At 43.3% G+C, this 27,161-nt stretch overlaps 3 protein-coding genes across 11 annotated transcripts in view; 2 read left to right on the forward strand and 1 right to left on the reverse strand.

Annotated features, from left to right (window-relative positions):
* Positions 1-4,516, forward strand: part of ccdc85cb (coiled-coil domain containing 85C, b) — a 51,001-nt gene extending 46,485 nt beyond the window's left edge. For all 5 annotated transcript variants that reach the window (XM_085248308.1, XM_085248309.1, XM_085248312.1 and 2 more), the window contains one exon: positions 1,109-4,516. In XM_085248308.1, the coding sequence (XP_085104434.1) occupies positions 1,109-1,198 (90 nt within the window). In that variant the 3' untranslated portion in view covers positions 1,199-4,516. The remainder of the gene's footprint in view (positions 1-1,108) is intronic.
* Positions 4,517-6,049: 1,533 nt separating this feature from the next.
* ccnk (cyclin K) lies at positions 6,050-26,584 on the reverse strand. 3 transcript variants are annotated; one of them, XM_085247451.1, is made up of 11 exons: positions 26,256-26,584; positions 13,273-13,508; positions 11,085-11,166; positions 10,856-10,987; positions 9,310-9,415; positions 9,165-9,222; positions 8,860-9,029; positions 8,559-8,767; positions 8,441-8,471; positions 8,125-8,196; positions 6,050-7,665 (listed from the first exon to the last, which is right to left on the reverse strand). In XM_085247451.1, the coding sequence occupies exons 1-11, from the start codon at positions 26,289-26,291 to the stop codon at positions 7,151-7,153; spliced, it is 1,647 nt and encodes a 548-aa protein (XP_085103577.1). In that variant the 5' UTR covers positions 26,292-26,584; the 3' UTR covers positions 6,050-7,150. The 3 variants fall into 3 exon arrangements, with proteins under 3 accessions (XP_085103577.1, XP_085103579.1, XP_085103578.1); XM_085247453.1 differs by lacking the exon at positions 26,256-26,584 and adding an exon at positions 14,278-14,431 and having other exon boundaries at positions 6,051-7,665; positions 13,273-13,505; XM_085247452.1 differs by lacking the exon at positions 26,256-26,584 and adding an exon at positions 14,278-14,436 and having other exon boundaries at positions 6,052-7,665.
* LOC146557507 (B-cell lymphoma/leukemia 11B-like) overlaps positions 18,256-27,161 on the forward strand; it is a 36,891-nt gene continuing 27,985 nt past the window's right edge. Inside the window, exons 1-2 of one of the 3 annotated variants that reach the window (XM_085247448.1) lie at positions 18,256-19,107; positions 26,278-26,661. In XM_085247448.1, the coding sequence (XP_085103574.1) occupies positions 19,044-19,107; positions 26,278-26,661 (448 nt within the window). In that variant the 5' untranslated portion in view covers positions 18,256-19,043. The remainder of the gene's footprint in view (positions 19,108-26,277; positions 26,662-27,161) is intronic. The other 2 variants (XM_085247449.1, XM_085247450.1) reach the window with 2 other exon arrangements.

Consider the following 27,161-nt stretch of genomic DNA (forward strand, 5'->3'; position numbering starts at 1 on the left):
CAGAGGTATGTGACAGGCCAGGAATGGGGAAGCACTACAATAGTACCTCTGTAACATCACCGGGGTCCCGCGGGGGCCCCTCTCACTCTCATAGAGAGATTTCAGCACCGGAGAGACGACACGGACTGAGATAGAGTCCCGTTCTTGTCTTTATGCTTTGATAGAATTGGAAAATGGGTGCAGTGCTTCATTGAAATGTTCAAACATATACAGTGTATAAGATAACAGTTGGGATAACTCCAAAGAGCTTAAAAGTCAATATTCGATGTGTCCACCTTTATTCCTTAATAACTCTCTTAAGCAGCATTTCTTAAAGTGGTGTTTGGGAATAGTTCTCCAGGCTTCCTGAAGGCCATTCATGGCTGCTTTTTGATCCCACGCTGTTTCAGTAATGTTGAAGAGGAAGGCCTGTCCATGACTGATACGGCTCCATTGTGTGCTTTTTTTCCATCCGTGTACGCTTTTACTGCACTGGGAGTGTGTTTGGGATCGTTGTCATGCTGAAAAATGAAGCTGTTGCCAGTCAGACATTTTCCAGATGGTGCTACACGGTGGGTTAAAACCTCACTGTGCTTTTCTCCCTTTAAAATTCCATAAACCTCCAACACCACTGGCTGAAACGCTGCCCAAAACCATGACAGGGCCTCCACCGTGTTGTACACATGGCTGTTGTCCCTCTCTCCTGACCTCGGCCATACATACACACCCTGCCTTTCTTAAGAATGGGCCACCCCTTCTACTGAAGCCATTTCTGATCAGGTTTCAGTGAACAGTAGACGTATCAACTGAAGAATGAGTCCAAAGAAACACTTTGAAAGACCTTCAGAAAGGCTGCAGGACTGTTGCTCAAGACCACTTAAAAAAATTATGAGAAAATCCGGCTTCTTGAAAGCAAAATATAAAGAAGCTCGAGACTTCTGCACTGCACTGAAGCTCTACTGTAGTGTGAGTGTGTGTAGTCCTCCCAGCTCAAAGCCAAACTGTGGGCATTTGAAGTTTTCCCTCTTGAAGAAGAAAGTCTTTTCTTTCCAGCCTCTGTGTCTGCCCGTCTTTCTCTCGCTGTTCCTCTTCCTCGCTCAGCTCCTCTTCTCTCCTCTTCTGTTCGCAGGTGGTGTGGAGAAAACTGGGTGATGCAGCAGGATCAAAGCTGTCCGTCAGACAGCACCTCTCTGGTAACCAGTTCAAAGGCCCGCTGTAGCATATCAGCCCTAGAGAGAGACGGAGAGATATCAGGATCCACACTCACCTGAAACGCCACCTTCCCACCTGCACCTACACGGACCCGTCACGCCACCGTGCTCCCACCTGCCGACAGCACCCGGCATTCCTCCGGCGAACGCTCTCTTTTTAGACTGGCTACAGAATGGACCTGTTAGTCTCGTTGTTGCCTGTATACGTTTTTGGATCTCTGCGCTGACATGTTGACAGCCGGCAGCTAGTGTCACCAACCCGCCACTTTTCTGCATCGGTTTGGAGGCTTTCTCTTTTCTCTCTGTAAACAAACACCCGCTTTTGCTCCTTTAGAGCTTAGCTGAGCTGTAATAAGCTAGGGATGAGACGTGGTTTCGAGCACAGGTGACGGGGGTGGGGGGGCAGAAGTTGGCAACAGTGAGGCGATTAATACTAGTTTCTATGGAGAGAGACACCCCCATCCCCTCCCGAGCTCCTGTCACATATATGACCCCGCCTCCCCACTTCCTCCAGCGGTCAATGAGTATAACTAGCATTAGCATTCTATAATGTTAGCCAAGTGAAACCCACTGTGACCTAGCGCCTTTTTGCTCGTAAGACAAGTCTATGGATAATAAAGTCTAGAGATCGCTGTTAACTCGTGTATATTATGTATAAAACCATAGCATTACGTCATTGTTTCTGTTGATTTGACTTTATTTTGTATTCTAGCGTGGCCATGTGATCAACAATTGAGTTTTAAAAAGCACACACATACACACCTACATATACAAACACACACAGACCTCAAACAGGGTTTGCTTTTGGTAATACTCTTTTTTTTGTTATTGTCATTGTTATCATTATCATTCTTTTCCAGATGAATTGCTCTTACTCCTTCTCTCTGTAATGTTCGTTCAAATGTATCCGGGCCATTCTGAATCTGCCGTCTCGCTCTGTTTATTAAGGAACAGATAAATTTTCTTACTTTTGTGAAACGGGCTAAAAATTGTATGCTGTGTGCATGCTTGACAATCATTCTCTCAGGTTGGGAGGGCTACAGCTTTACCTTTGCCCATCTGTGACCGTGCGCGCATGTGTGTGAGTGTGTTTAAGAGTGTGAGTCTGTGTGGGAGGAGACTGAATGGTTGGAGCTGTAGCATCTGCCTGTGAATCCTCTTTTTTTGGGCCATTGAACCCTGGTTACAGCCCGATTGAAGGCTGATGAAGACATTTTCTGAATCCATCCAAAATAAAATGTAATTCAATAACTAAAATATCCTGAACCTCCCCACTCAGTTTGATCTGCTCTGAAACTTTTTTTTATACAGTGGTTTGAAAAGTGCATGTTTGTCACAGTTGCAGGTTTCAGATCATCAAACTAATTTAAATATTAGATAAAGAAAACACAAGTAAACACAAAATGCAGTTTCTAAATTAAGGTGTTTATTATTAATGGGGAAAAAATCCAAACCTGCATGGGCCTGTGTGCAAAAAGTGATAACTGGTAACCTAATAACTGGTTGGGCCAGCAAAAACCGCAATAAAGCAGCAACAACTGCAATCAAGCATTCACAATAACTGGCAATGAGTCTTTGACAGCGCTGTGGAGGAATGTTGGCCCTCTCATCTTTGCCGAATTGTTGTAATTCAGTCACATTGGAGGGTTTTCGAGCATGAGCCGCCTTTTTAGGGTCCTGCCACAGCATCTCAATCGGATTCTGGTCAGGACTCATTTTACTTTGCTTAAGCCATTCAGAGGTGGTATTGCTGGCGTGTTTTGGGTCACTGTCCTACTGCAGAACCCAAGTGCGCTTCAGCTTGAGGTCACAAACAGATGGCCGGACAGTTGTAGGATGGTTTGGTAGACGACAGAATTCATGGCTCCATTTACAACAGCCAGTCTTCCTCCTGAGGCGGATTAGCAGCTCCAGCCCATCACACTACCGCTGTGACCCTTTCCAGACTGAAAGCTGTCAGTGTCTTTGTTTCTCAGGTGTTTCTTCGAGTCGTAGCATGATGTCTTGCTTTTTGAGATCTTTTAGCCTGCTCCACTTTGTCAGACAGGTTCTATTTAAGTGATTTCTCGATTCAACAGGTCTGCCAATAATCAGGCCCGAGTGTGTTTAGTGAAACTGAACTGTGTGGGGGTTTTTTTTGGGGTTTTTTTTGTTTGTTTGTTTGTTTTTTTTAACTGAACTGTGGTTAATCACAGTTAATTCCTGATTTAACAACAGGGGCAATTACTTTTTCACACAGGAACTGGTAGGTTTGGATAACTTTTCTCCCCTAATCAGTGAAATCACCATTTAAAAACAGTGTTTTATACTTACTCGGGCTGTTTTTGCCTAATATTAAAATGTGTTTGATGATCCAAAACATGTAAGTGTAACAAATATGCAAAACACTGGGAAATCAGGAAGGGGGCAAAGACTTTTTCACACCACTGTATCTCTGACGATAAGGGTAGGGAAAGAAAAGTCACATAGATGGATATTAGACCGTTTCTCGCATCATGGATTCAGCAGGTGTGTTTATGCAGTGCGTGTTTTATTGAAGTTATTTTTTCTTTTTTAGAATATGAGATAAGTCTTCCCCTTGATGTCTCCGTACCATAAAACACTAACATTTAAAACAAAAAACTTTTCTTGATGTCAGAATGAACAAATACTGTTTGTCGGTGTATTTATTGCCAGGTGTAACATAGTGAGATAGAGATGGGAGCGCAGTTGGTAACTGAACGGTCACGTTTTAAACTCATCAGACGGATTTCGTGTTATTAAAGTTGTCTGATGAGTTTGCCGAGTGACTCGACAGCTCAGGCTCTCCCATCTCTAGTGTTATTTGTTCCAAATTAGAACATTTCTGAGGCTACCCGTTTGTCCACCTTGGTACTCTCAATTAAAGGGTTAAAATATATAGATATATGTAATAATAATAATAATAATAATCAAAGTATGATTTTTTTTTTTTTTTAAAGTGTCCTTTTTCTAGGAACCGATTTGAAGCCATTATACAATTTTGAATACTTTATATATGGCAAATGATTTGAGACGTGCCACACTGTTTTCTTTATTGTGTTTTAATTTGGACCCAGCTGTATATTTGAAGAAAAAAAAAAAAAAAAAAAGCATCTGTAGTGTTTTTTTTTCCTGCCTATATGCTAAAGCCACAATACAGAAACCTAGAATCTACAGTGTAAATGTCTATTCCTTTAGTAACTAGCATGACTGGAACCTCTTTTCGTGGTTTCACCAATAAAGGAGAATATTTCGCTGGTGAGACCGAAAACATGAAATAGTCCACTCTTAGAAACATTTGGAAGAAAATAAACAAGTTGCTTAATGATGTTGTGAACGGCTCTTTATTTAAGCATGCGCTACATTTTTTTTTTTTTTCACTAGCTGGGGTAGGCTGCCCTCTGGTGGCGGAACAGTGGAAATGAAAATGTAAAACCAAAAACTGGAATGCGCACCACTGGCCAATTTATTAGGTACCCCTGTTCCCTTCAAATCTGCCTTCATTCTTGGCGTAGATGTTGAAAACAAAACAGTGATTTTGGTCCACGTTGGCAGGATAGGATGACACAGTTTCTGCACATTTATGGTGAAAAATGGACATGTAAGTAAGTAAAGTTTATTTATATAGCACCTTTCACAGAATACAGTCATAAAATGCATCATAAAAACCCTGGTCTGCAACAATACTCACACAGGCTTTTAAATGTGGCATTTAAATGATGCTCATAGCGTATAGGTTGTGCTGGATCAGGTGACCCATGATGCACTGAGTGTTTCTTCTTCAGTCACCTTTCTCAATAAATCTCTGTCTCTCTTCCACAGCATGTCTTTATCCTGTCTTCCTTCTCTCTCCCCAACCAATCACAGCAGATGGCCCCGCCCCTCCCTGAGCCTTCTGCTGGAGGTTTCTTCCTGTTAAAAGGGAGTTTTTCCTTCCCACTGTCTTACTTGCTCATAGTGTGTCATGTGATTGTTGGGTTTTTCTCTGTATGTATTATGATGGGGTCTACCTTACAATATAAAGCGCCTTGAGACTGTTGTTGTGATTTGGCGCTGTATAATATAATTGTATGTTCAGAGATGCTCTTCTGCATACCTTGGTTGTAATGACTGGTTATTTGAGTCAGTGTAGCCTTCCTATCATCTCAAAGCATTCTTCTCTGACCTCTGGCATCAACTACGTATTTTTGCCAAGAGATCTGCTGCTCACTTTCTTTCCCATTTAACTTCACCAGGTCATCATGACTACGTCTATCTGCCTAAATGCTCTGGGTTGCTGCTATGCGATTGATTAGATATTTGCGTCAATAAGCAGTTGAATGGGTGGACTGAAGAAGTGGGGGAGTATCATTTTCACTGCTAAAACCGATTAGTGGAAAAGGTATCTGCTCATCTGTCTGTATCCTGGCCTCTGTTCATAAACATTTGACTGGTGGAGATAAAGAGGAACATGAGCTGGTGTGTAAAGGGTGGGAGAAATCTAAGAAGCAACACCTTCTCTCTTCACACAGACCCCATTTTCAGCTATGAAGAGCAGGTGACGAGAACTTTTCTTACACCTAAACCAAAGCACAGAGTAGTCTAAGGCAGTTTTATACAGAAGTGCTCAAAAAAACTGAAATCTACACTTGCAAACTGTCCAGTGTTAGTTGTGGTTGATCTGTGTGTGTTTCCTGCAGTGCAAGGAAATAAAAGGTGCTTAAAAGTAAGCTGGTGGTGCAGCGGTTAGCACTGTGGCCTCACACCCAGGTTTTGCTTGTTCTTCCTGGGTCTCTTTTCTCAGAGTACTTAGATTCACTCAAAAGATGCTATTTTTTATTTTTATAGTTGTTTTTATGTGTGGCTGTAGGAAAGTTGTCACTGTTTACTGATGACCTGCCCAGGCTGTAACCTTCCGCTCTTCCAAAAAGCAGTTTTTCATCCTTTTAACTATTAGTGTTCTGCGTGTGTGTTCCCACTGCAGGAACAGCCACTCAGAGGTACCTAACCCAGAGGAAGTACTTTGCTCTGCTTTCTTTGATGAACTTTTGACTCTTTTAAACTTACGGCCATAAAAAGTACCATTTAAAAAAATAGAACCAAAGCAAAACCCAGATAAAGAACAGCTGAAGTCAGTTTTTCTTTTCTTCTTTATTGGGCTTCTTAGACCAGTGACAGTGAATGAGGAAATTATTGTTTTAATGTTTACTGCTCTGGGTGCAGAAGCGGATGAGAAGATGGGTGGTGACATGAGGGGGGAAAAGCAGCAGAAATGTCTTGCAACACTACCTCAGCGTTATCAGAGTAAAATGTAAAAAACAAACAAAAGAAAAAACGCTGTTTAAACCACAAAAAATATACAGCATGTGTCTGTTCAAGTCTTTCAATACGACAGTCCCACAGCATATTCAACCACCTTAAGATTTTATTACACTGCTCTCAGCAGAACAATGAGAATGTGGAGAAGAGAACACAAAGTGAAGGGAGGTGTATTCAGGAAAACCAATAAAGGTGACAGAATAAAGGAAGGAACACAAGACCCAACCTTAGATCCACTCAAAGGCTGAATGAAACTGGAACATTTCACCATCCCACAATTAGTGAGAGTGCATGTATGACAACAGAAAAAAAATCTCTTATTTCCTGATAAATTTCCAGAAAAAAACTAATAAAAACAATGACTGGACAGTGTTTCTCATAAGCTCCTGGAACTGGGCACTGTGAGTACCTATCCTCTACATATTTGCTAATTTGTTAACCTTCCTATCACCTCCCATAACAAAACTGTCCAGACCTCACTTTATCTTTACAGTCCATTTACCTACACGCTTTCTTTCACAACCCTGCACCTCTCTATCAGAAGTTAAGTCATGAAGCAGCTCCGCTTTTCCTGTTTTGCTCCAAGATAACAAGATCCTGGTTGTTTTTATTCGCCCCAGTTGTGGCTCTGCACAAGCTCAGTTCACAGACTTATCACATTCTCATCTCATCCATGCGCCACGGTTCATAGGCATACCAGGTGGAGGGGGCAAGGGCACCTGTGACTGTCCTGGAGGCACTGGAGGTGGAGGAGGGTACCCAGTGGGTGGAAGGGCCATCCCTGGTGGAGGCACGTGGCCTGGTGGCATGCGTGGAGGCGGTGGCGGGGGGTAGTTGTTGTAGACCGGTGGTGGATAGGATGGTGGCAAGCTGGGTGGTGGGTATGTGGAGGGAGGAGGTGGTGGCCCAGGAGGAGGTGCTGAAGGTGGTGGATAGACGTGATACATTGGGGGTGCGTAGCTGGGCGGCATGGAGTAGGAGGGACCCTCAGTCTTCATCATGGACTGTAGGCTCTGGTAGCCTTCACCAGACATATAAGAGCTCGTTGTGGACATCAAGTAGTTGGAAGGTGGTGGAGGAGGAGGGCGGTGGGGCAGCGGAGGAGGCTGGTGTGGAGGTGGAGCCTGTGGGGGAGGAGGAGCTGTTTCATTTCCTGGTTCTGCTTCTGCGGGAGGAGCTGGAGTGAAAGGACAAAGTAAAGAGAAACGACTTGTTAATAAAAATCAGCTTCCCTACTGCAAAGATCTAAAATGAAGCTCTCCATTCTCAGACAGTGAGCACACGGGCAGACCAAAACTACCAGGCTTAGCCACATAGGAGGTCTCATTATGAGGCTCAAGCACTAATCAGATTGGTCTGGGATAGGTTAGGGGTATGCGTGTCTTGGGAAATAATGTCCAGACGAGATGTGGTTACGTAAGCAGACTGAAAGGACTAACGACTGTGGGCTGCTTCTAAGCTCGAGCTGCAGGCAGGGGGTCCTGGCTGCTCATTATTGGTTGCTGTGGTGGCGCACGCAAACAGAGTATTAAGAGGACGCCAGCACGTAACGATATTTTGATCCAGCTCTAAATCATTTGAACTTCCTGGACAGTGTAAAGAATGCAGATGACGTAAGCTACACAGTCACGCTTACCTGGGGGTGGCTGCGTTGTGGGTAGAGGAGGCATGGGGCTCTCCAGTCGAGGAATCTTTGATCCAACTTGTTCTGTGAATTAAATAGAAGCTTTTTAAGACAAAACAAAACTGTAACTGCGTAAGCAAATGCTTCTGTGCTCCTGGATAATCATAAAAACCTCAACCCTGCCAGGAAAATCTAACTGCCGTCTTTCATCTTTCTCTAAACTGCTCTTCGTTGACATTAATTTGTTGCTTTCTTGGAGACATTTCAGTTCAATTTCATCAGATTTTAACAGCTTTAAAATCTGCCTAATCATTAATAAACATGTTACCTGGAGCCTTTGGTTCATCTTTGGGGGACGTCTGTAACACAGAGGAAATAAAATATGAGCCCCGTGCATGAATCATGTTAAACACGAGTTGTACAGCACATGCTGAATGTATACTTACATGTGAGCGTTTAAGCTGGCGTGACGGGCTACCACCCTGAGGGGAAGTCTTTTTTGGTGGTGGGGGAGGAGGGTTAGCGGCTGGCGGTTGTCCCTGTGGAGCTGGAGGAGCAGAGATCGGAGCAGCAGGTGCCCTCTCCTTCTCCTGCATCTGCTGAGGGATGGGTTTGTTTCCCTGAGAGTACAGGTCCAGGATCTGGTGGCAAATGTCTGGAAGGCAAAGACATGTTTTTTTTGGTAAAGACAAAAAAAAAAAAATACAAAGGAAGAGGCTTTAAGTGGAACGTCTTTATGCTGAGTACCTTCAAGTAGCTCCACTGGAACGTCCTGGACAAACTGCTCCCACCAGCGGCGTGTAGACTGCTTGTTGGTCCATTCCTGGATGTCGAATTTGCACAGGCGGCCAGCCAGGTACATGACAGCGACCGCGATGATCTCCGGCTCCCACTGCAGAGACAGCATGGTGCACAGGCTGCAAACAACACGAGAGGTGGTTTGAGTTTTTGCCCGTTGAAGCACCAGGTTATTGTGACATCACCATATAACTTTGCATTCCTTACAAATGAAAACTAACCAGGCTGTAAAACCTGACGCACAAAATCCTCACCTGTCGTTGACAAAGGTCCAAGCCATTTGCAGCACCTTGCACACTTTATTCTTCTCCCCTGTAACGTGAAACAGGTCAGAGTTTGCCCACAGGACCATCATTTCTCACGCTCTGTGGAGCTGATGTCATACTTATCCTATCTCACCTTTGAGCTGCTTGACATAGCGCAGCAGGAACATGTAGGGGTGCTCCACCTGCAGGTCAAACTTGATCGTCTGGAGCAAAATTCTCTCTAACACCATCACCTCTTCCTGTTAAAACAAGCAGGCTAATTAAAAGCTTACTGCTGTGTCAGAGTATCGTTCTTCCAAAAAACACCCTGTGGAGGCAGTCTCTAAAAACGCTGTAGGTGCTGGAAATCCTGCACATGTTAAAAACATGAAAGCTCACAACTAGATTGCATGTGTGGTCGTTTTCTCTGGATGTTGCCATTTGTTGTGGCAATGAATGACAAAAAATTCTCCTTTTAAAAAATGTAACAATAATATTGTCTTTTGGAAAAATCCTAATTTTAGTGGCTTAACAAGACAAGTTCCCATTACCTTTACTTCCAATTAGTAACGATAAGCCAGATGAGAGTCGAATAGCTAAACTTTTCATTTAAAAACACTTAAGTAAGAAAGAAGCTGATGTACAATTCTGACTTAATGACAGTAGTTAAGCTACTAAAAACTGGTGAGAAAAGCCAGGACACTGATGGTGGCTTATAACTAAAAGGCTGATATCCAAATACCAATGAGGTATTTGGTATGACTGCAAATGATTGGCAGTAAAAGCCCTCTATAAGTTAAAGCTATTGGACTAAAGGCTTCAGCTCAACTGAGTAAAGCACTCAGGCTCATGTTTTGGGAGAAACTGGCTAATTCTAGCATGATGCTAAATAAGCTAAAGAGCGACTGGGAAAGCAAACAAGCCGTCTGTAAGATGCTTGTGCCGCTTCATGTGAGTGCTGTAAATGTGTCTAACAAAGTGACAAGTTATAAGCCAGGTCCAGATGTCACAGATCTATCAGCTCTATCAAAAGTACTCAAGGTTAAGTGAAACAGAGGCTACTTCAAGTTAATAGATATTTTAGCTCGCCAACTGGTAAGAGGAAAAAGAAAATCTTGAATGTTGAGAGGGAGTTTTTAATAGCAAAGACGTGAAGCGGCATAATGACATAATCATATTCCACTGCATTTACAGCTTGTTCTTGTTTGGTTTTGACCCCGTGAGAGCTGCCGGTTTGATTACTGTCTCTGTGAGTCAGGGCACATAAAGCTGTGTTGAGTGACGCTCTGATGACCTCGCTGATGTGTTTAAAGAATGAGTCATGGCTCACTGTGGTATTACACACCTAATGTACCAGCTTAAAACTAAAGAAATGTAAGCGTGTTTGAGCAAAGCTTTGTATGCAAGTGAACACAGACAGTTATTCTAATAAAAGCGAGGAATAAAAGTTTGTTTGTAATGCAAGCCTGCTTCGCTTACAGGCAGCAATGGTAAATAAAAGCCCTGATCACTAAAAAAATAAGTAAGGAACTTTTTAGGTTATTGGAAACTTCAGTTTTACCAGGACCTCATTTATTCTGCCTGTATCAGTGAGCGCTGTTACACACCACCTGTTTTTAAACAGGTATTCACACCCATTCTGCTTCTGCAATCACAAGTGAAAAACCTCTCAAAACAAAGGTCAATACAAGGAACTGCACCTTGGGATCATCTCCAAACTGGGCAAACTGCACATCATTCAGGAGGCTGCGGGCAGTTTTAATGATATCTTTGCACTTCTTTGGGGTTTCCTCTACTTTACCAGCCAAGAAAAGACAACAAGCTCCCGTCACCTGTCGAGACACATATCACACCATTACTTCACCATTACAAACATCAGGTCTGCTTCCAGGAGTGAAACAAACAGAGACCATTATCAGATTGACTTACATATCTGGGAAACTGCTTGAAGGAGTGAAACATGTAGAAGCGGTGGAAATATATGATGCCCGTTGCCAGTGTGTCATAGTGTCTGAATGCAGGTCAAGGACTCACAAAGACTATTAACGGTTTGCAAAATATCAGCTTTAACATGTGACTCTTTAAATTTAAAAAAAAATTATTTTAATAATGCTTCCACAAACATCATTATATATAAGTATTAGGGGTGCAACGATACACAAAATTCACGGTTCGGTTCGGTTCGATACTTTGGTGTCACGGTTCGATATTTTTTCGATACAAAAAAATGTTCATGCCTTTTTAATTTGTCATTTATTAAAATTATAAATATATATTTTAACTCAAAAGTACAGTTTTTAAATTTAACCCTAACCCTTGTGCGTGTTTTTTATTTTGACAGCGAATGTGCACCTGCGGACCACTTATGTGCAGCCCTGGTTATTTAGCTCGTCATATCGCAGCCACAGAAATTCTTTTGTCCATGAAACCATAAAGCTGCACTTTCTTTTTGCCTTATAGTCTGATTTGTCATAACTTCTCCGTTTTGTGGTAAGCTTTTCTTTGGCTGTCACTTCTTCACCCTGACCTGTCTTATTTGGCTCAGCAGAACTAAAATATATATCTGTCTGTGAAGGTCCTCAGTCATCCAGGTCATCGTAGTCAAATATAAATCCTGCTGCTTTTACACACGCACTCACATAAGCTCAGCGATTCTCTGCGCGATCAACCTCTCACATGTTTAAGCTGCGGGAGATTTCACTTGTCATGTTTGCATAGTAAGCTAACGATTAATAAGACGATGTCAGAGGAATTGGTGCACAAATTATCATCACTCACCAATCAGTACTGTCGCTCTCTATACACAGTTCACGTGATTGCAAAGTGAAAGCAAAAAACAAGCGCAAATTCAAACGCGACTTCAATATGTCACATATTGACAGTGGCTCACCGATGCCAATGACATAATTACCCAGCTACATTTCTGAAAGAATGCAAAAGCATTGACATATATTTTTCCTTCCTACAATAGCCCGACGGGCAGGGCAGAGATAGATTTTGGTAGCCCGACTGAAAAGATCGCTAGCCCCGGGACGTCGGGCTAGCGATATTGCGAGCCCTGTATCTGATTGAGGAATCACTCATCTTTGGAAAAGAGAGTTTATTACAGAGAAATGGCTCTTTCCAAAATAAAAGCTATACTATCCGCTTCTTCTGGGCTATATTCTCAGCAGCATAAGGAGAATCATGTGCTAACAGCTGTCTAAATGACTCGGCTAAAGTTAGTAGCATGCTTGTTGTTTTTTTTCTGCTTCCACTTGTCTTTGCACTAGGATGATGTCGGCGTAAATGTGCAGTCATATTCGTTGTGTTCCCACTAGTGCTTTCAGGTTAATCTCGTTGAAATGACCTTAACGCCACAACACGGCAAATCTCCGTTAACGAGCTACCGCCGATCGCCCGTGCATGGGGCTAGATGGCCAACATGTTAACGAGCTAACTGCGCTAACACACTAGCTCCCACCCATGTAATTGAGCATTGCATGGCAAACATACTGTTTTACTTTAGTCCATGACGCGCTTACCTTCAGGGTCATACGTCACATGAAAACCAAAATAATTCCAAACGCCAGATCTGAATGAGGGTGGGGGAGGTCCATGTTGCAAGGAGAGCTTAACTTCTGTCTCGCTAGCTTGCCCTGCGCTCTTCCTTCTGACGATGCTGTCTGTGTTGAGCGCTCAGTGAATCTGCGTTCGACTACTCCGCCTAGGCTGCACTGTCGAGCCTAGGCGGAGTAGTCGAACACAGATTCACTGAGCGCTCAACACAGACAGCATCGTCAGAAGGAAAGTTGATAAAATAAATTAAAAATTTTGTATTGTTCGATACATATGCGTACCGAACCGAAAGCACTGTATCGAACGGTTCAATATCGATACGAATATCGTTGCACCCCTAATAAGTATATATCAGACACCCTGTAAAAATGTTCACATTCACATCAAAGTAGGTTCTGTGAGAAAGGACAAGACAGCCATAAAAGGCGTTTTCAGATGTATTGCTTTTTAAAAGTCTCTTTATCTTTAATTATAAAACTGAAGCATGTGGCACTGATTAATCTTGTGACCCTTTCTCTTGTAGCTGTAGCAATGAATCTATCATCTAAATCAAGGATACAAGCCAAGTCGGGTCCCCACGTCGAATATGAAGCGAGCCCCTTCTCTGCGATACCGGGCCTCTGTGCCAGGGTCCAGACCCTCAGACTGAGAGGGCGTGTGGGCTAAATCCTTCTTGTCCCAGTACCAGCATGGTTTTATATGGTCCAAGATTGCCTGGCCCGTCATTGACGAGTTTTCCTTGGATTCCTTCATTGATTGAGGAGAGGCGGTGGATGGACCCGCTGTGCTGGACTGCTGAGATAAAAATAAAAAGGATCATCACTAAGGGCAGCAAAGCATTAAATAGCATAGCTCACACGAGTAGATATTTACGTTCAGGCAAAGAGTACCACAAATCCTGTCTCTTTCTTAAAAAGGATCTGTCTATAACCTGGCCACCAGTGTATTCTGTGAGGGCCATAGCGCAGTTTTATACACACTCAGGCTTATAAAAAGTGTAATTAGCTTGTAGTCCACGGTGTGAGACGCTAAAGAGCAGTAAACATTTCTGAGCTACACTGAGCTCCAAGTCCAGGCTCGTTGTAAACAAATCGATGATTAAAATGGATTCAGATAGCAACATAATATATTTCTATAGTTTTCACGGATCTGTGAATGTCGGCTCCCAGTGTGCATACAGCAGCACAGCAGAATCAACAGTCGAGTTTACACACAGCGAATAATGCTTTGCAACGAACCCGCTACTGCTGGCACTGTTAGCTGTGATGGTAACTTAGCTTCGTAAAACTAAAAAAGCCGCTAGAGGCGGAGATTAGGGTAACACGAGCCACACACTCGAAGCGGCTTAAACGCACCGACAGGCTAACATCTATGAAACACTCAAGCTGAGGGCAACCAACGCCGTCACATCAACAGGGCCACTCTGCACCAGCCTCGGCTAGCTAAACCTCGGCTAGCAAACTTGCTCCACTCGGTGTAACGCCGAAGCTTCCGACATGTCACAAGTAGTTCAGAATTCAGCCTCTTCACCTCCCCGCCGCTTCCAACGAGACACAACTCTTACCTTTAACATGTAGACGTCCGAATAAATCGCCTGAATCAGGCAGTTGTAGCAATAATCCACAGTTGATCACAATAAGTTGGCTAACAAGTGAACAACAGACCCCATTGTAACAAGGGCACCACCATTTTGCGGTACGTCAGACCGTTGGATGACGTCATCACGCAGGCACTGAGGTACACGTGCTCTCGGGTCACATTTTTCTTTCCATTTCCACTGCTAAATTAATTTCATTCGTGTTTTGAGTCTATCTAGCGCTGCTGGAAACAGCCCGCCTTTCCTGAAAACATTTTAAATTCTTATATTCTTGATAATAATCTAAAGGATGATATTCCCAATAATATCCACTAGAGGGAGACACAGAATCTCTCTTGGACTTTGGCGGTCAGCATTGACCAAATAGTTTACATGTGCAAATTACAAACAAGCAAGCAAATATTATTTACATTGTGCTAAATAGTCACCGGTTATTTTCACACCTGGTGAGTCCTGCAGCAGGTAACACCCAAACATAGAAATATGCTCCTCATAAGAAATATCACTCGATGTAGCAGTAGCAGGATGTTTAAGGAACCCAACCAAACAAGTATGAGTTGTGACCAGTATAAATGCGAATCTGCAGGTAAGTTAAAAATTAAATTAAAAAGAAAAAATGACAAGGTTAAACACGTATAATACATAAACTGAAGCAGATTTTCCTTTGATACCTATAGATCTTTATACATCTGTATGTGTTACAAACATACTTCTGATGCACAACTGGATCTAAGAGTAGATGAGTTTTGCCGGTGTTTGCCTGATAGTGCACATACTAAAGAACACTGAGCCAAAATCTACTCTGTCTGACTCCCTAAAATAAACATCACTGGTTTATTTTACTGATTAAACACAAGAAAATCACTCATTCTTTTACCTCAGTGCCGGCGTTATCTTCTATATTACTCGTGAGTTATTTATATCTAATCAAACAATACGTACACGTTTAAAATTAACTTAAATATTGGTTTTGAGCTGTATGCACAGAATGACGATGATATTAATTAATACGCAAAACAATATATGCACATGAGATTCAAACTGCAAATAATTATCATGTATTATCTGTCGCTATGGCTTCTGAGTTCAAACATGAAGGTTGTGAAACAGGACAGATTAGGAAAGTTTACCACCTCATCTTGCTGCAAAGGAGAAGGCGAGAAAAGGGACTGATTAGGACAAAAAAAAGACATTTTTTGTGGTGTTTATTGGTAATGGAAACTTGCTATCATATTAACCAAAAAGGAATTTTAAGCAGGAAAATGAAAATATTAGAAAAGTAATTTTCCTTTAGGCTCCTGTTGTTGACACGTGAAAGGTGCAGCATCATCTGTGCTTGTTTAAATGTCACTGCATAAGAGCGGGGCTTGCAAGTAACATCTTGTGCCCTCTGCATCCCCCTCCCGCCCAGTCTCACTTCTGAGAAAAGCCAGCATTGAATCATTTACTCCGTCCAAATTAAAATTTGGAATCTGCATGCATTATATATTCACCCCTGCTCGGACAAATCCTCTTAACTGTGGGAGAAATTGTCAGGATGTGTCCTGTAGAAAAGTAAGAGCCTTGTCTAGTTGTATTGCCTGTAGCAAGGGAGCATCTCAATCTGTCACTCAAATCCACACACACACACACACCAGCCACCGTAAATCAGCTTATGAATAATATATACTTATACTTTCTTTATTAATATTAAACATTGCATAATGAAGCGCCGACTATAAGCAAATCCCAGAGCAATATTCATATTACCCCAGCTCTCCTGGAGTGGACCTTTCATTGTTTATGTCAGCTCTGTCACGCTGTGGTTAAACGCGTTGAAGCGACTGCCTCCAAAGGTCTGCACGCTTAACCCTAAAAACTGTATAAAGTCCAGTTTCCGTCATGTACATTAGTCTATTTTAGGACTATATTAATGTCTTTGTTGTATTCTTTGGAGAGTAAATAAATGGGAGGGACATGAAAAATGGAAGACGTAAGGGATGCAATGATGGAGGTGACCCAGAGTCAAAGCCGGGGGAGTCGCGTGTCCACACAAATGCAAAAGCTTCTAATTTTTAAAAAAAAACTTTGTTATCGGGCTCATTATTTTAATGCTTAACTGTAAGTTACAAACAAGGCAGATCTTTCTAAAGTCAGTAGATTGCATGTCAGCACCGTGGCCCCTTGTAAGTTGGACAAAACTTTCACATCTTGCTTGGATGTTGCCCCGTGGTGTGTTCAGGTACCTCCTCTTGAGCGACCGCACTTAGCATGAGAGATGCATGTCTCCTTAGAGGCAACATTTGGACTTAAAACCTTTCCTGTGTCCACAAGTGGGGTATTTGTGGTATGTTGGCCCCATGCAACCCAGCTTTAAACTGCCTTTGCCCAGAGCCTGCAGTTACAAGCTATAATGGAGACATTGATGTATTATTGAGAAACCCATGGGTAAGGATCAAGGAGCTGCTCGCAGCCGGCAGGGATGGCAAGAGAGAGAGCGAGAGAGAGAGAGCGTGTGTGAACTCAGGATAATGTTTTCCTTCAGCATTCAATATGTCCGCGACTGCTGTTGCTCTCTTGGCCCGACGCGGAGTCGAAGATACTCCGTGTAATATCACATATCGAATTTATGCGCTCCAGTCAAAGCAATATGCTCGACAACATGCTTGGCCTATCTGTGAAAGATAGCTGTTGTGCCGTAGTGTTTCCATGTGGCGTCTGCTGAGGTTACGTCTACTTGAGCCAGAGCTGAGATGACATTTCATTTATATAAATAATTACTGTCCTGAAAGTCCCCTAGGCCTGCCCCGAAGCAATCAAACTTCTAATGCTCTTAAAATTGCCCACCATGTTTTATTAATGGCGGGCTGTAAAATGTATTGCTATGGCTGCACACTTCTCTGCTGATCTACGAGGAAACAGTGTCAACTTTAAACGGCCGTGTGAGGCTATTATTTTTATTCGACAATGTATTTCAAGCAAATTACGGCACGGCACCACTGTATGGTGTGGTGGCATTAGAGCTGTACTAACCTGTATCTCAATGCAGACCCGTACGTGTGCAATTACCTTCCCTTAGTGCTATTAATTGCCTCTCAGTGAACCCGATCTGCTTTTCCAAGGACTCTCTCTCAGACGCTGAACTGTATAAATGGCAAATTAAGGAGGCTTCATTCTAAAAATAGGGATGGAGTTTAGTAATGCTGCATTAAGGTATCACCGCCTAAACAGGTTCTCCAGACTGTGCCAACAGAGGGTACTGTTGCCTCACAACATATTTAAATGATCCCCAACAACAAAGCTACAGCATGGGTTTTCCACCCTCTGACTCAAATGTGAGTAAATACTACATGTATGGTGCCATGTGTCCTGTGCATTGCTTCACCGTTTACACAGCCGACAAACGCACAGCAACACAAAGGATTAATTGTCTAAATTAAAGGTGACCCTTCATCCAAGTTTGACTTGGACCTGATCGAGGTGTTTGCTGTTCTTGTTTTAAGATCATTTCCATCTGGCGTGCCTGTGAGGCTTCTGTAAGCAAGGATGATGAGGTGGTGGTTCTAAATAGGTAAAAGGTGAAATGACCAGATTGATTTACTTCATACTATTTGTGATAGAATTACCAAAAAGAAAAAAGAAAGTCAAGGTGAATTTTGGCTGCTAACTCAACACTGCTTCCAATAGCCAGACATGAGCGTGTCTGTGAAGTAGCCACTGCTGAGTGATGTTTGCGTCTGAAGCTGGTGGTGGAGCTCTGGGGAGCCACTGCTGGTTGCCCCCCGCAAATTGTCTCTGTGTTGTTTGCACCTCTGTAGTGGCTGATGTCTTGGACGCACTTAAACTTGAATGAGGCAACACCAACCACACACACAAACACCCACACACACATGCGGGTCGCCCCAAACAGGGCATGTTTCGTCGTGTGAGCTGCAAAGACGGCTCAATAGGAGACACTGGAGCTTGTTGGAAGGAGGGGAGGGAGGTGTCTCTTGTCCGTCTGCCCGCCTGCGCTCTCTCTCTCTCTCTCTCTCTCTCTGTCGCTTTCTCTCCCTCTCTCAATCAACGCGGCTACTGCCACGAGAGCCAAGAGTTGCCGTTTCTGCGCACCGATGCCAAAACGCGCGAGGGGAGTCAGTGCCAAAGGGTCATTGTAGCGCGCCACTGCTGAGATGGAAGGACTGTAGGGAATCCTAAACTAAAGAGCCACCATTTGAACCCAGATGATATAATTATATCATTAAAATTAAAGAAAAGGAGAGGAGTTAAATAGGTGACAACATCCATCACTGGTGGAGTGCTCCGTAGGCTACTTAATCTGTCACCGCGGTCGCTGCAGAAGCGGACAGTCCAGGATTTTTTTTCCTTTCCTTGTCCTATTTGGTTAATCTGCAAAAGCTCACTTTACCGGCGCACTCATTAAGTCATCGGTTGTCTGCAGACGCTTCCTTGCTAAAACTACACTTTTTTGGCGTCCTTAATCCAAGTGTTGCTTCCTCCGAGGCGCAGCAGGACACCGTGGACTGAGCGGTCCTTCATCCTTATCGCGCTGCTGTCCGACTGGTGATCTTTCCAAAAGAAAAAAAAAAAGAAACAAAAAAAGACGATTTCCAGCTAAAGACTGTGAAAAGCAGCAGGGGAATACAAAAGGGAGCGGGAAGTCGGGGACCTGTGATCCAGAGAGGACCGACACCACGGTCCAAGCCGACTCCAAGTGCCGTTCACCGGGCGATGCCAGAGTAGATGCCGGGGCAATGTCCCGCCGCAAGCAGGTGAACCCGCAGCACTTATCGTTGACGCACAGGGAGACAATACAAGGTGAGGTTAAAATCTTTACACGCTTATCACTTCCTTTATCGTAACATTTACTGCTTTGCAATTTTGTCAATATTATTATTTAGCCCGATTCGGACTTTCGGGCCAATATAAATAAATAAAGAACTAAACGTGATTAATAACGCACTTTTCTTTTTAGTAAAACACGAAGACAGCACGTTGTTTTCAGTGATTGCAAAAAATGCGCCGAACAAGAAAAAATAAATAGATCATGTGATATCACTAATGCACAAACAATAAAAAATAGTAGGTATACCGTGCAGCTGCTTATTTAAAACTAAACTTTTAGACTCGATGCGAGTGACTGCATGGCTTCTAAACTATTTTATCATTTGTATCAGTGTAAGTGAGACCGTTTTTACATGCGCCTTTTTCGGCTTCAGTGGATTTTACTACAAGGGACGATCCTGTGACAGCTACAACTGGGGTGTCTGCTTGATTGTGTGTGTGAGTAGCACTCACACACACACACACACACACACACACACACACACACACACACACACACACACACACACGTGCACTGAGGTTGTACTCTAACAATTCATATTCAATTTTACGTTTTCTCTTCTCCCGGGATGTGTCACATTTGCGCGTGGATACTTTGTTAAACATTTCCACAGAGGGTGAGTTTGCACGATTAAAGTTTTTTTTTCTTTCTTAAAAAATAGCCTCTTTCTCTTTCTCTCTCACTTTTTGTCACACACTCTAACATTTTGGCACAAAGCATCAAACTTAAAATGATTTTTTTGCGACACACCGGCCCACAAGAAGAATATTTAAGAATGGAGCAGGGCACGAAAATAAACACACACACACACACGGGGAAGATCACTATTTTTTTATTTGTACTATATTTGCTAATCTTATTATTACGTGGGCCACATTTTAGGATCCGTAGGGTCACAACTTCTTTTCACGAGTGCGGCAAAAAAAAAAACTGCGCAGGATTTTTCCTTTTTCTTTCTTTCTTTTTTTTTTTTTTTTTTTAGGGAGGCGAGCATATGATTAAAAAGTCTTATAATCCAATTTCAAATCAATTATATCAATCTAACCTTCATCTCCCAGCGCTCTGCTGTGCCTAAATCCAATTTCATAGAGGCCTAATCTGGGTAATTCATTGCAGAAGTTCATGATGTAATCTTTGGCCAATCTGTTTTGCGTTGAAAACGGTTAGGTGCATTCCGTCCCACCCGACACATTTAACATTTAGACTCATCACTATTCACTTTGGCACTCTCTCATTGACTTTCCCCTCTGAAGTTTTTTTTCTTTTTGTTTTTGTTGTTGCTGAAATTGTTTCGCCAATTTCAGACACAGAGAGCGATCTGAGAGACACATCCAGATATAAGCGGTTGGTTTTTTGTTAAATTAATGGAATTATTTTTATTTGTGATAACGTGCAGCACCACGTTAAGCTGATGCTTGGCTATGGTGCAGCTATTGATGTGAAGGCTGATTCTCTCTGTTGTCGCTCTGGCTGTCTGATAATTAATTCAGGTGGAGATGATTTCAGCCCCAGTCGTACATTTTTTCGACTGAACCGAAAAACAAACAAACAAAAATTTGCAAAACTTTGTTTGCACCTCAGGCACTGCTTTTGTGTGTTTAACACTTAATCTGGATAAAGTGTGTCTAACAATTGCAGCTTTTTTTCACCCTCTTTTTTACATAACATCCCTCTGTTATTAGTCAACTCATACAAATTAAGGCTAAAATAATATTTGCTTCTGCTTCTGCACCTGCTGAATGTCATTAGGCTGATAATTAGCTGTCACAGATCAGCTTTCATTTTCTTAATTTCTCTGTCCAAGCTCTCAAGCTGCGCTGAAATGTCCCCAGGATTCATTTGCTCTTGCCTGAAGCTTTAAATGACTGGATTTAGAAATCTTTTTAATCATCTCTGGCTTGGTCTTTAAAAACAAAAAAACAAAACTTGCAAGTGTCACAAAACAACTTAATATCTCTAAATGCTGACAAATGTTTTGGTGCTTAGCCTAATAACACAGGGGTGGTCGAGTACAGGGTGGAGGAAAGGAGGGGAAATGTGTGGAGAGAGGGCCTGGCTCTCATCTTCTTTCAGTGTCACCTACTTAAAAAAAACATACTCCAGCAGTGGCAAAGACCTGAGAGGCTCAGGTTCAAGAGGGAGGACTTGGACCTGTGTCCACAACTCAGGCTGGAGGACAAAGAGGGGCAGTGGGAGGAAAGCCAACTTGTTATTTGATTAAGTCAACACATGTACGGAGATACTGCCAAAGAAAAAGAAAGAAAGACGAGAAGAAAGAAGTACATTTCTGAAAAAAGAAAGTTTGATTTTAATATCACTTTGCAGCTCGACGGTTTCACATTTTCTGTATCAACTGTCGAGACCAGTCTCGGCGTATCTCTTTATAAAAGGAATGATATTTAGCTTCTGCAGGGCACCAGCATTCATCAAAACACACGTCATGGCTCACTGTAACAGAACACAGCCTTGTGCCAGCTGCAGGACTACAGGTCATCCACTACTTATGAACAGAACCTGAATATCTGCATATTTCTGGACAGGCTTAGCAGAAGCCTGTGTACTTGCCAGGCCAGACATCTAAAGGGGTGAACAAGCGACTGTAACTGCAGTCGAGGCACTCAGTGCGCAAGTATGCAGCAAGGAAGGAACACGCTGACTCTATGTAGATCTGCCTATACTGTGCAACTGCAGAAAGAACCACGCTCAGAATACATCAGCACGTATCTGTTTATGCTCTCACTGTGACAAATGCAGCAGGCCGATTCAGTCGGCGCAGTTTATAGTTCATTCTCGGTTTCCTTACAGGGAAATCATCCCTATAGGCTTTTTCAGGCTCGGTGATTCAGCTTCGGAGTCACATCCGTGACAAAGAGAGACCTGTCACACAAATATCCTTATGAATTAGTCAAATTAATGTGGAACGACTGGCGTTTAGCATCCCAGGTTTGCTCCCCCCCCTTTCTTCAGAGAGTGGTGCATTTGCAATCTCGAATCAGATTTATTACTGTGAATTCTTCTCTGGATTCAGCCGTGGAAACGCCTCGTGATAACTGTTTACCCTCCGAATTGGCATGCTACTTGTGAAACAGTTAATGTTTTCTTCTTTATGCACACCATATGGCTGTCAAATGATGGGGAGAAACCCACCGTATGCAGTCTTACGCCACAGTAAATATGCACACACATTGTGGTAACCGGATGATAATCTCACAGGGGAGATGACTGTTGAGCGATTTATGATTCACTGCGAGGCAGTGCTGCAGTTTGTTCGCCGATTTTCCTTCTATATTTCAATATTATCGAACACGTTTAATCCGTTTTGCAATGCTTATAAAGCGGCTTTTTAAAATTATTATTATTATGATATCTCTAAAATTGTTTGGCAAATTTGATTTATATCACCAAATGTCATGCCTCAGAGGTTGCAAGTCATTTATAGCAATTTAGTGACAAGTCACAGTCAGCTGCAGTCGTATTTTGCTCACTTTCAGGCCTGATAATCTAAGATTTATGATAAGAAATAGGGCTGCTACAGATTAAATGGTGATATGATAATGAAACACACAGGCCTGGCCTTTCACAACGCACACTGTTGCAGCTCTCCTTGGCAATCGCTGCTGAGAAAAAAGGGGAGAGGCTAAGCGAGGCCGCTTGTCGTTTGAATTTTTGATTGCAACCATCTGCGTCGTTGCTGGTGTCATTTATTTTCAACGACAGCGTGAATCTTTCCCAACTTTCCCCTTTGGGGGTTTCTGTGTGTGTGCATGTGTTCTCAGCTCAGCAAAATGGAAAGGGGGAAAACAACGAGAGGGAGACAGGTCTGAACCCATACGCTATGGCCGACTGTCATACGAGTGCCCATGGCCTTCCTCTGCCTTTCAACTGCCGAACAGAGCGCGCAGCTGGTATTAAAGTGTTGTGTAAGACCAGCGGAAAATAGTTTCGTGGTTTTCTGTTCTGACACTGCTTCTTCGGGGCATTTCGTCAAATTCAAATAAAAAAAAGAAAAAAGAAAATTGTGTCTTATCCAAAAAAAATTGACTCCCCCCCTCCTCTCCTCCTTTTATTCCGTTGGGAAGAGTAGAGCTTGTTTTGCCGTGCTGTCAAATTTCCTTGCTTTTGCCCTCACCTCGGGCACAGTGAAACTGCGAGAGAGTCGTCATGTATAAGAACATATAAGAACAAACACAATAGTTGAGGATTAGAAGGACTTATAGGTGCAATTAATGTCTGAGGACATGACTGGAGGCCAGAGTCCTCCTATATGCACTCTGGCAGGTTTCACCCACCTAGCTGGTTTCACCCAGCTGCTAACTTTTTAACAGTTTAATCACCGCTCGAGCATAGCCAAACTACACGGGATCAATTTCAGCATTTGCACTTAAAAGTATCTAAAAAAATCCCAAAAATATTTTTTTATTAAGTGTTTTCTGGCCTTTGAACAGCTTTTTTGGGCCTTCTACAAAGATGGAAATTTTGGTGAAAGAGGCCCATTGTCTTGAGCTCCCATCTGGTACATATTGTGCAGTGGCTGTGTGCAGCAGCAGCAGCAGCAGTAGTAATAGTGGAGTGAATGACTGACTCTCTCCTCATCAAACTGATAGGGGGTGCTCTAAGGCTGCCTCAGTTAACTCACACTTGATAAGGCAGAGTAGCAGGACTGTCACAGGGTGAATATAACTCCAAGTTTATATGTGTGTGTATGTGAGAAACAGAAGAAGAAGAAGAGACAGAAATAAAGTATGTGTGCTATCATGTCAGACAGCCCGGTTTCATTGCCATCATCACGCCTTCCCCAATGATGGCATGTTTGACAGCGTGTCAGCTATGCTCCTTTACCTATCAAGCTTGTTCCTCTCACATAGGAGTTTATACTGAGGAATTAGACACTGTCTGTCACCGTGATCGGCTACATTAGTCTGTTATTCTTTCACGTTTCCATTTTGCCGTGCTTGTGTCCAAGATTTTTTTATTTTTTTATTTTTGTACCACCCTCCCGCCCCGCAAGCATTCCACGTTTGGTTCCTTCTTGCACACATGTTTTTCTCACACAGGTGAGCCTCGGGACAGATGAGTGCGCGGGTTTCAGAGAGGGGTGCGGTTTTCAGAAGATGTCCGACTGATATTCCAGATATTCACAGTCACGGTGCCAACTCCTGCTAATTTACTGCTTTCAGCCTCGGGCCGTGTTACTCAACCGTAGGCTAACAAACAGGCCTTTTCACTATTTGTCTCTGTCTCTCACAGGGAGAGAGAGTCGAGTTCAAATGCCCAGGTGTCTGTCAGCTCGCTGACTTGTAGTTGTCTTTTTTTTTCTTTTCATTTTCGCATTTCTCACACGAGGATCCGTGCCTCATGCCACCTGTCTTCTTTCTTTTCTCTTTTGTTTTTTTTTTCCCCAAAGTAAAAAAAATAAATAAATAAAAAAAATAACGTTAGCAGAAAGATCTCCTGCACCGTCCTACTTGTATGCATTGCACATACATGCAGAGTTACATTGCCTGCGCGAGCGAATCATGGTCACAAGCTGTGAACTGTAGGTAAATATGCGGCTGTGTTCCTTCTTTTCCGCCAAAAGATTATGAGATGGAAATTATTTGGCGGGCATCCAGGAAGCCATCGCCATTTAGAGAAAAGATATTTGGCATCGGATCATCACTCCAGGGTGGAATGAGAGGACTGGAAAGTGTGTATGAGTGTATACGTGGGCGGATGGGTGATTTGGTAAAGGGGGTGGTGGTGGGGGGGATCATAGTTACAAAGAAATATTTGAAAATGATAAATAATAATAATAATAATGATAATTTGGGGAAAAAAGGGATGCGTTAGTATTCATCCCCAATCCTGCCCGAGTTTAAGCATTATGACAGCGACGCAATGCTTCCCTGACAGAGTGAGATGGCTGATAAGAAGGTTTAGGATCTTTGGTCTGATAAATACAGCAGAACAAAAAAAAGAAAAAAGAAGAAGAGAGCGAGAGCACACACCCTCTTTGTCTAATCTTTGCAATTATTAGGGTGTCAGGAAAAGAGAAAAGGAGGCAAAGAAGAAGGGGTGTAGGGGGAGGGGTGTGGGGGCGTGGGTAGGGGGGGAGATACGGGCGCTAGAAGTGGAGACGCAGCAGACAGGCAAGTGCTGCTATGCTTCTCTCCCAGGCATCAACACCTCTCCCTGGGTACCCGCTCACTCAGACACGCCTTCAGTCTCTGGAGCTTCAGGTTTCCTCGGGGCTCTTTAGAAGAGGACACATTTCCATACTGGTGCATGAGGGTAGAGTTTTAAAATGTAAAAAAAAATGGAGGTTGTCCATGAGGGATTTACGTTAAGCTGAGGGACAGAGTCTGTGCCATCGGGGAGGAACAGAGGGAAGAATGTGTAAATGTTATTAATGACCGTGTCAGATCTGTAAAGAATGAGATTTACTCTCCTAACAGGACCCCGGGTTTGGCTTTATAGATTTTCTGTCTGTGGAGAATACACTGTTCAAACTCACCTGATCCATTCATGTACACACACGCACTTAGACATGGCCCTTTTTTTTCTCTTCTCTCTCCTTTTAATTTTTCTTCTCGCTGTCTTATTCTAGGATGCACACAAACACGAACACACACGCACGCGCGCACACACAGGGTGGTGGATGTGGCCTACGTTACTCTACACTTTGTTCTGCACAAGCTGGGGCTCCCGTGGTGTAGGGAGCCGTCTAGCTATGACAGCTTAGTGCAGCAAAAGGCCCTCACCGGAAACCAAGCCTGCACTGTGAGATGAATAGCTTCCTGGCCACACACACAATCACACAGGCTGATATGCACACAGACACACATACACGTGGAGTTTATGTGTTGGGTGCAGCCCACGCAGATCTCTCACGGATAAGCAGTGCAGGTGTTTGCCTAGGCGAAGCAACTTAACAGCGGCGTTGTTTCATGCCATGAAAGTGACACACAGTTGTGACTGTAATGATCATCTTGTGTGGTAGGAAGAGATGGCTTTCATCAGGTAATGGTTTCAGGGATAACTAAACTCGCTGGGTGTTTTTTCCCTTTACCTCTCTATATTTGGCTCTAACTATCTTACTCCTATCTTTCTTAAAATAACATCACTGACTGACATCTTTTACCTTCCCCTTCTTATTTCGGCAGCAGAGGCCAATCATGACTCAGGGGCAGGATCTCCATCTCCTGAGCTGTCCACCCCGAGCCCTCGGAGGAGAGCATCTGGAGAGCATGACCTCTTGACCTGCGGCCAGTGCCAGACTAACTTCCCTCTGGGTGATATCCTGGTTTTCATCGAGCACAAGCGCCGTCTGTGCCGGGGGCCCATTGGCGGACTGGGGTCCTTCTCCAAACCTGGGGCAGCTGGCGGGGTTATGGGCCTTCCCATCTCTCCAAGGGCCAGGTCACTGGAGCTGGGAAGAGGGGCTGTTCCGGTGGAAGTGGGCGTCCAGGTGACCCCAGGAGGGGAGGAGGATCAGGCGAGGAGGCTGACCCCAGCCAAAGGGATCTGCCCGAAACAAGAGAGAGGAGGTAAAGAGATTGTAGCGCACCAGTACACATCGAGCCCATAAACACAGAGGTCGGGAAAGAGCTCTCTTGTCACACAAGAGGCGCACTTACATAAATGAGCATTCACATCCACATATAGAGTTTTATATCTGTGACTTCAGAGGACTTGCTGTCGACTTGCTTTCATTTTACTACACTTACCCAAACCTTAACCTGCTGTGTTGAAAATATCATGTTTTTTGTCCCTGTCAGTAAGACACTTGGCCTATCATGGCAGAGCAAACGGATTTAGGTCCCCACAACATGAGTAATACCTGGATCGGGCACACGGGCACACACACGTCTCTCACCTGTCCGAGACAGATAGCTCTCTTTAAAGAATCCCAGCTGTTTGTTATTTTGACAGTGGCCTTCAGGAGGGATTAATGTAGCCTGAGATGATTTTATTAGAGTGAGTGAGAGCTGCACTGTGTGTCTATTCTGCTCCATTTTAAGTAAAACATCACACACACACCAGAACA

The sequence above is a fragment of the Mchenga conophoros genome, linkage group LG15 (assembly GCF_057382185.1).
Source record: "Mchenga conophoros isolate Kocher_MC1m ecotype Shallow Benthic linkage group LG15, M_conophoros_male_GT1.1, whole genome shotgun sequence".
Lineage (NCBI taxonomy): Eukaryota > Metazoa > Chordata > Actinopteri > Cichliformes > Cichlidae > Mchenga > Mchenga conophoros.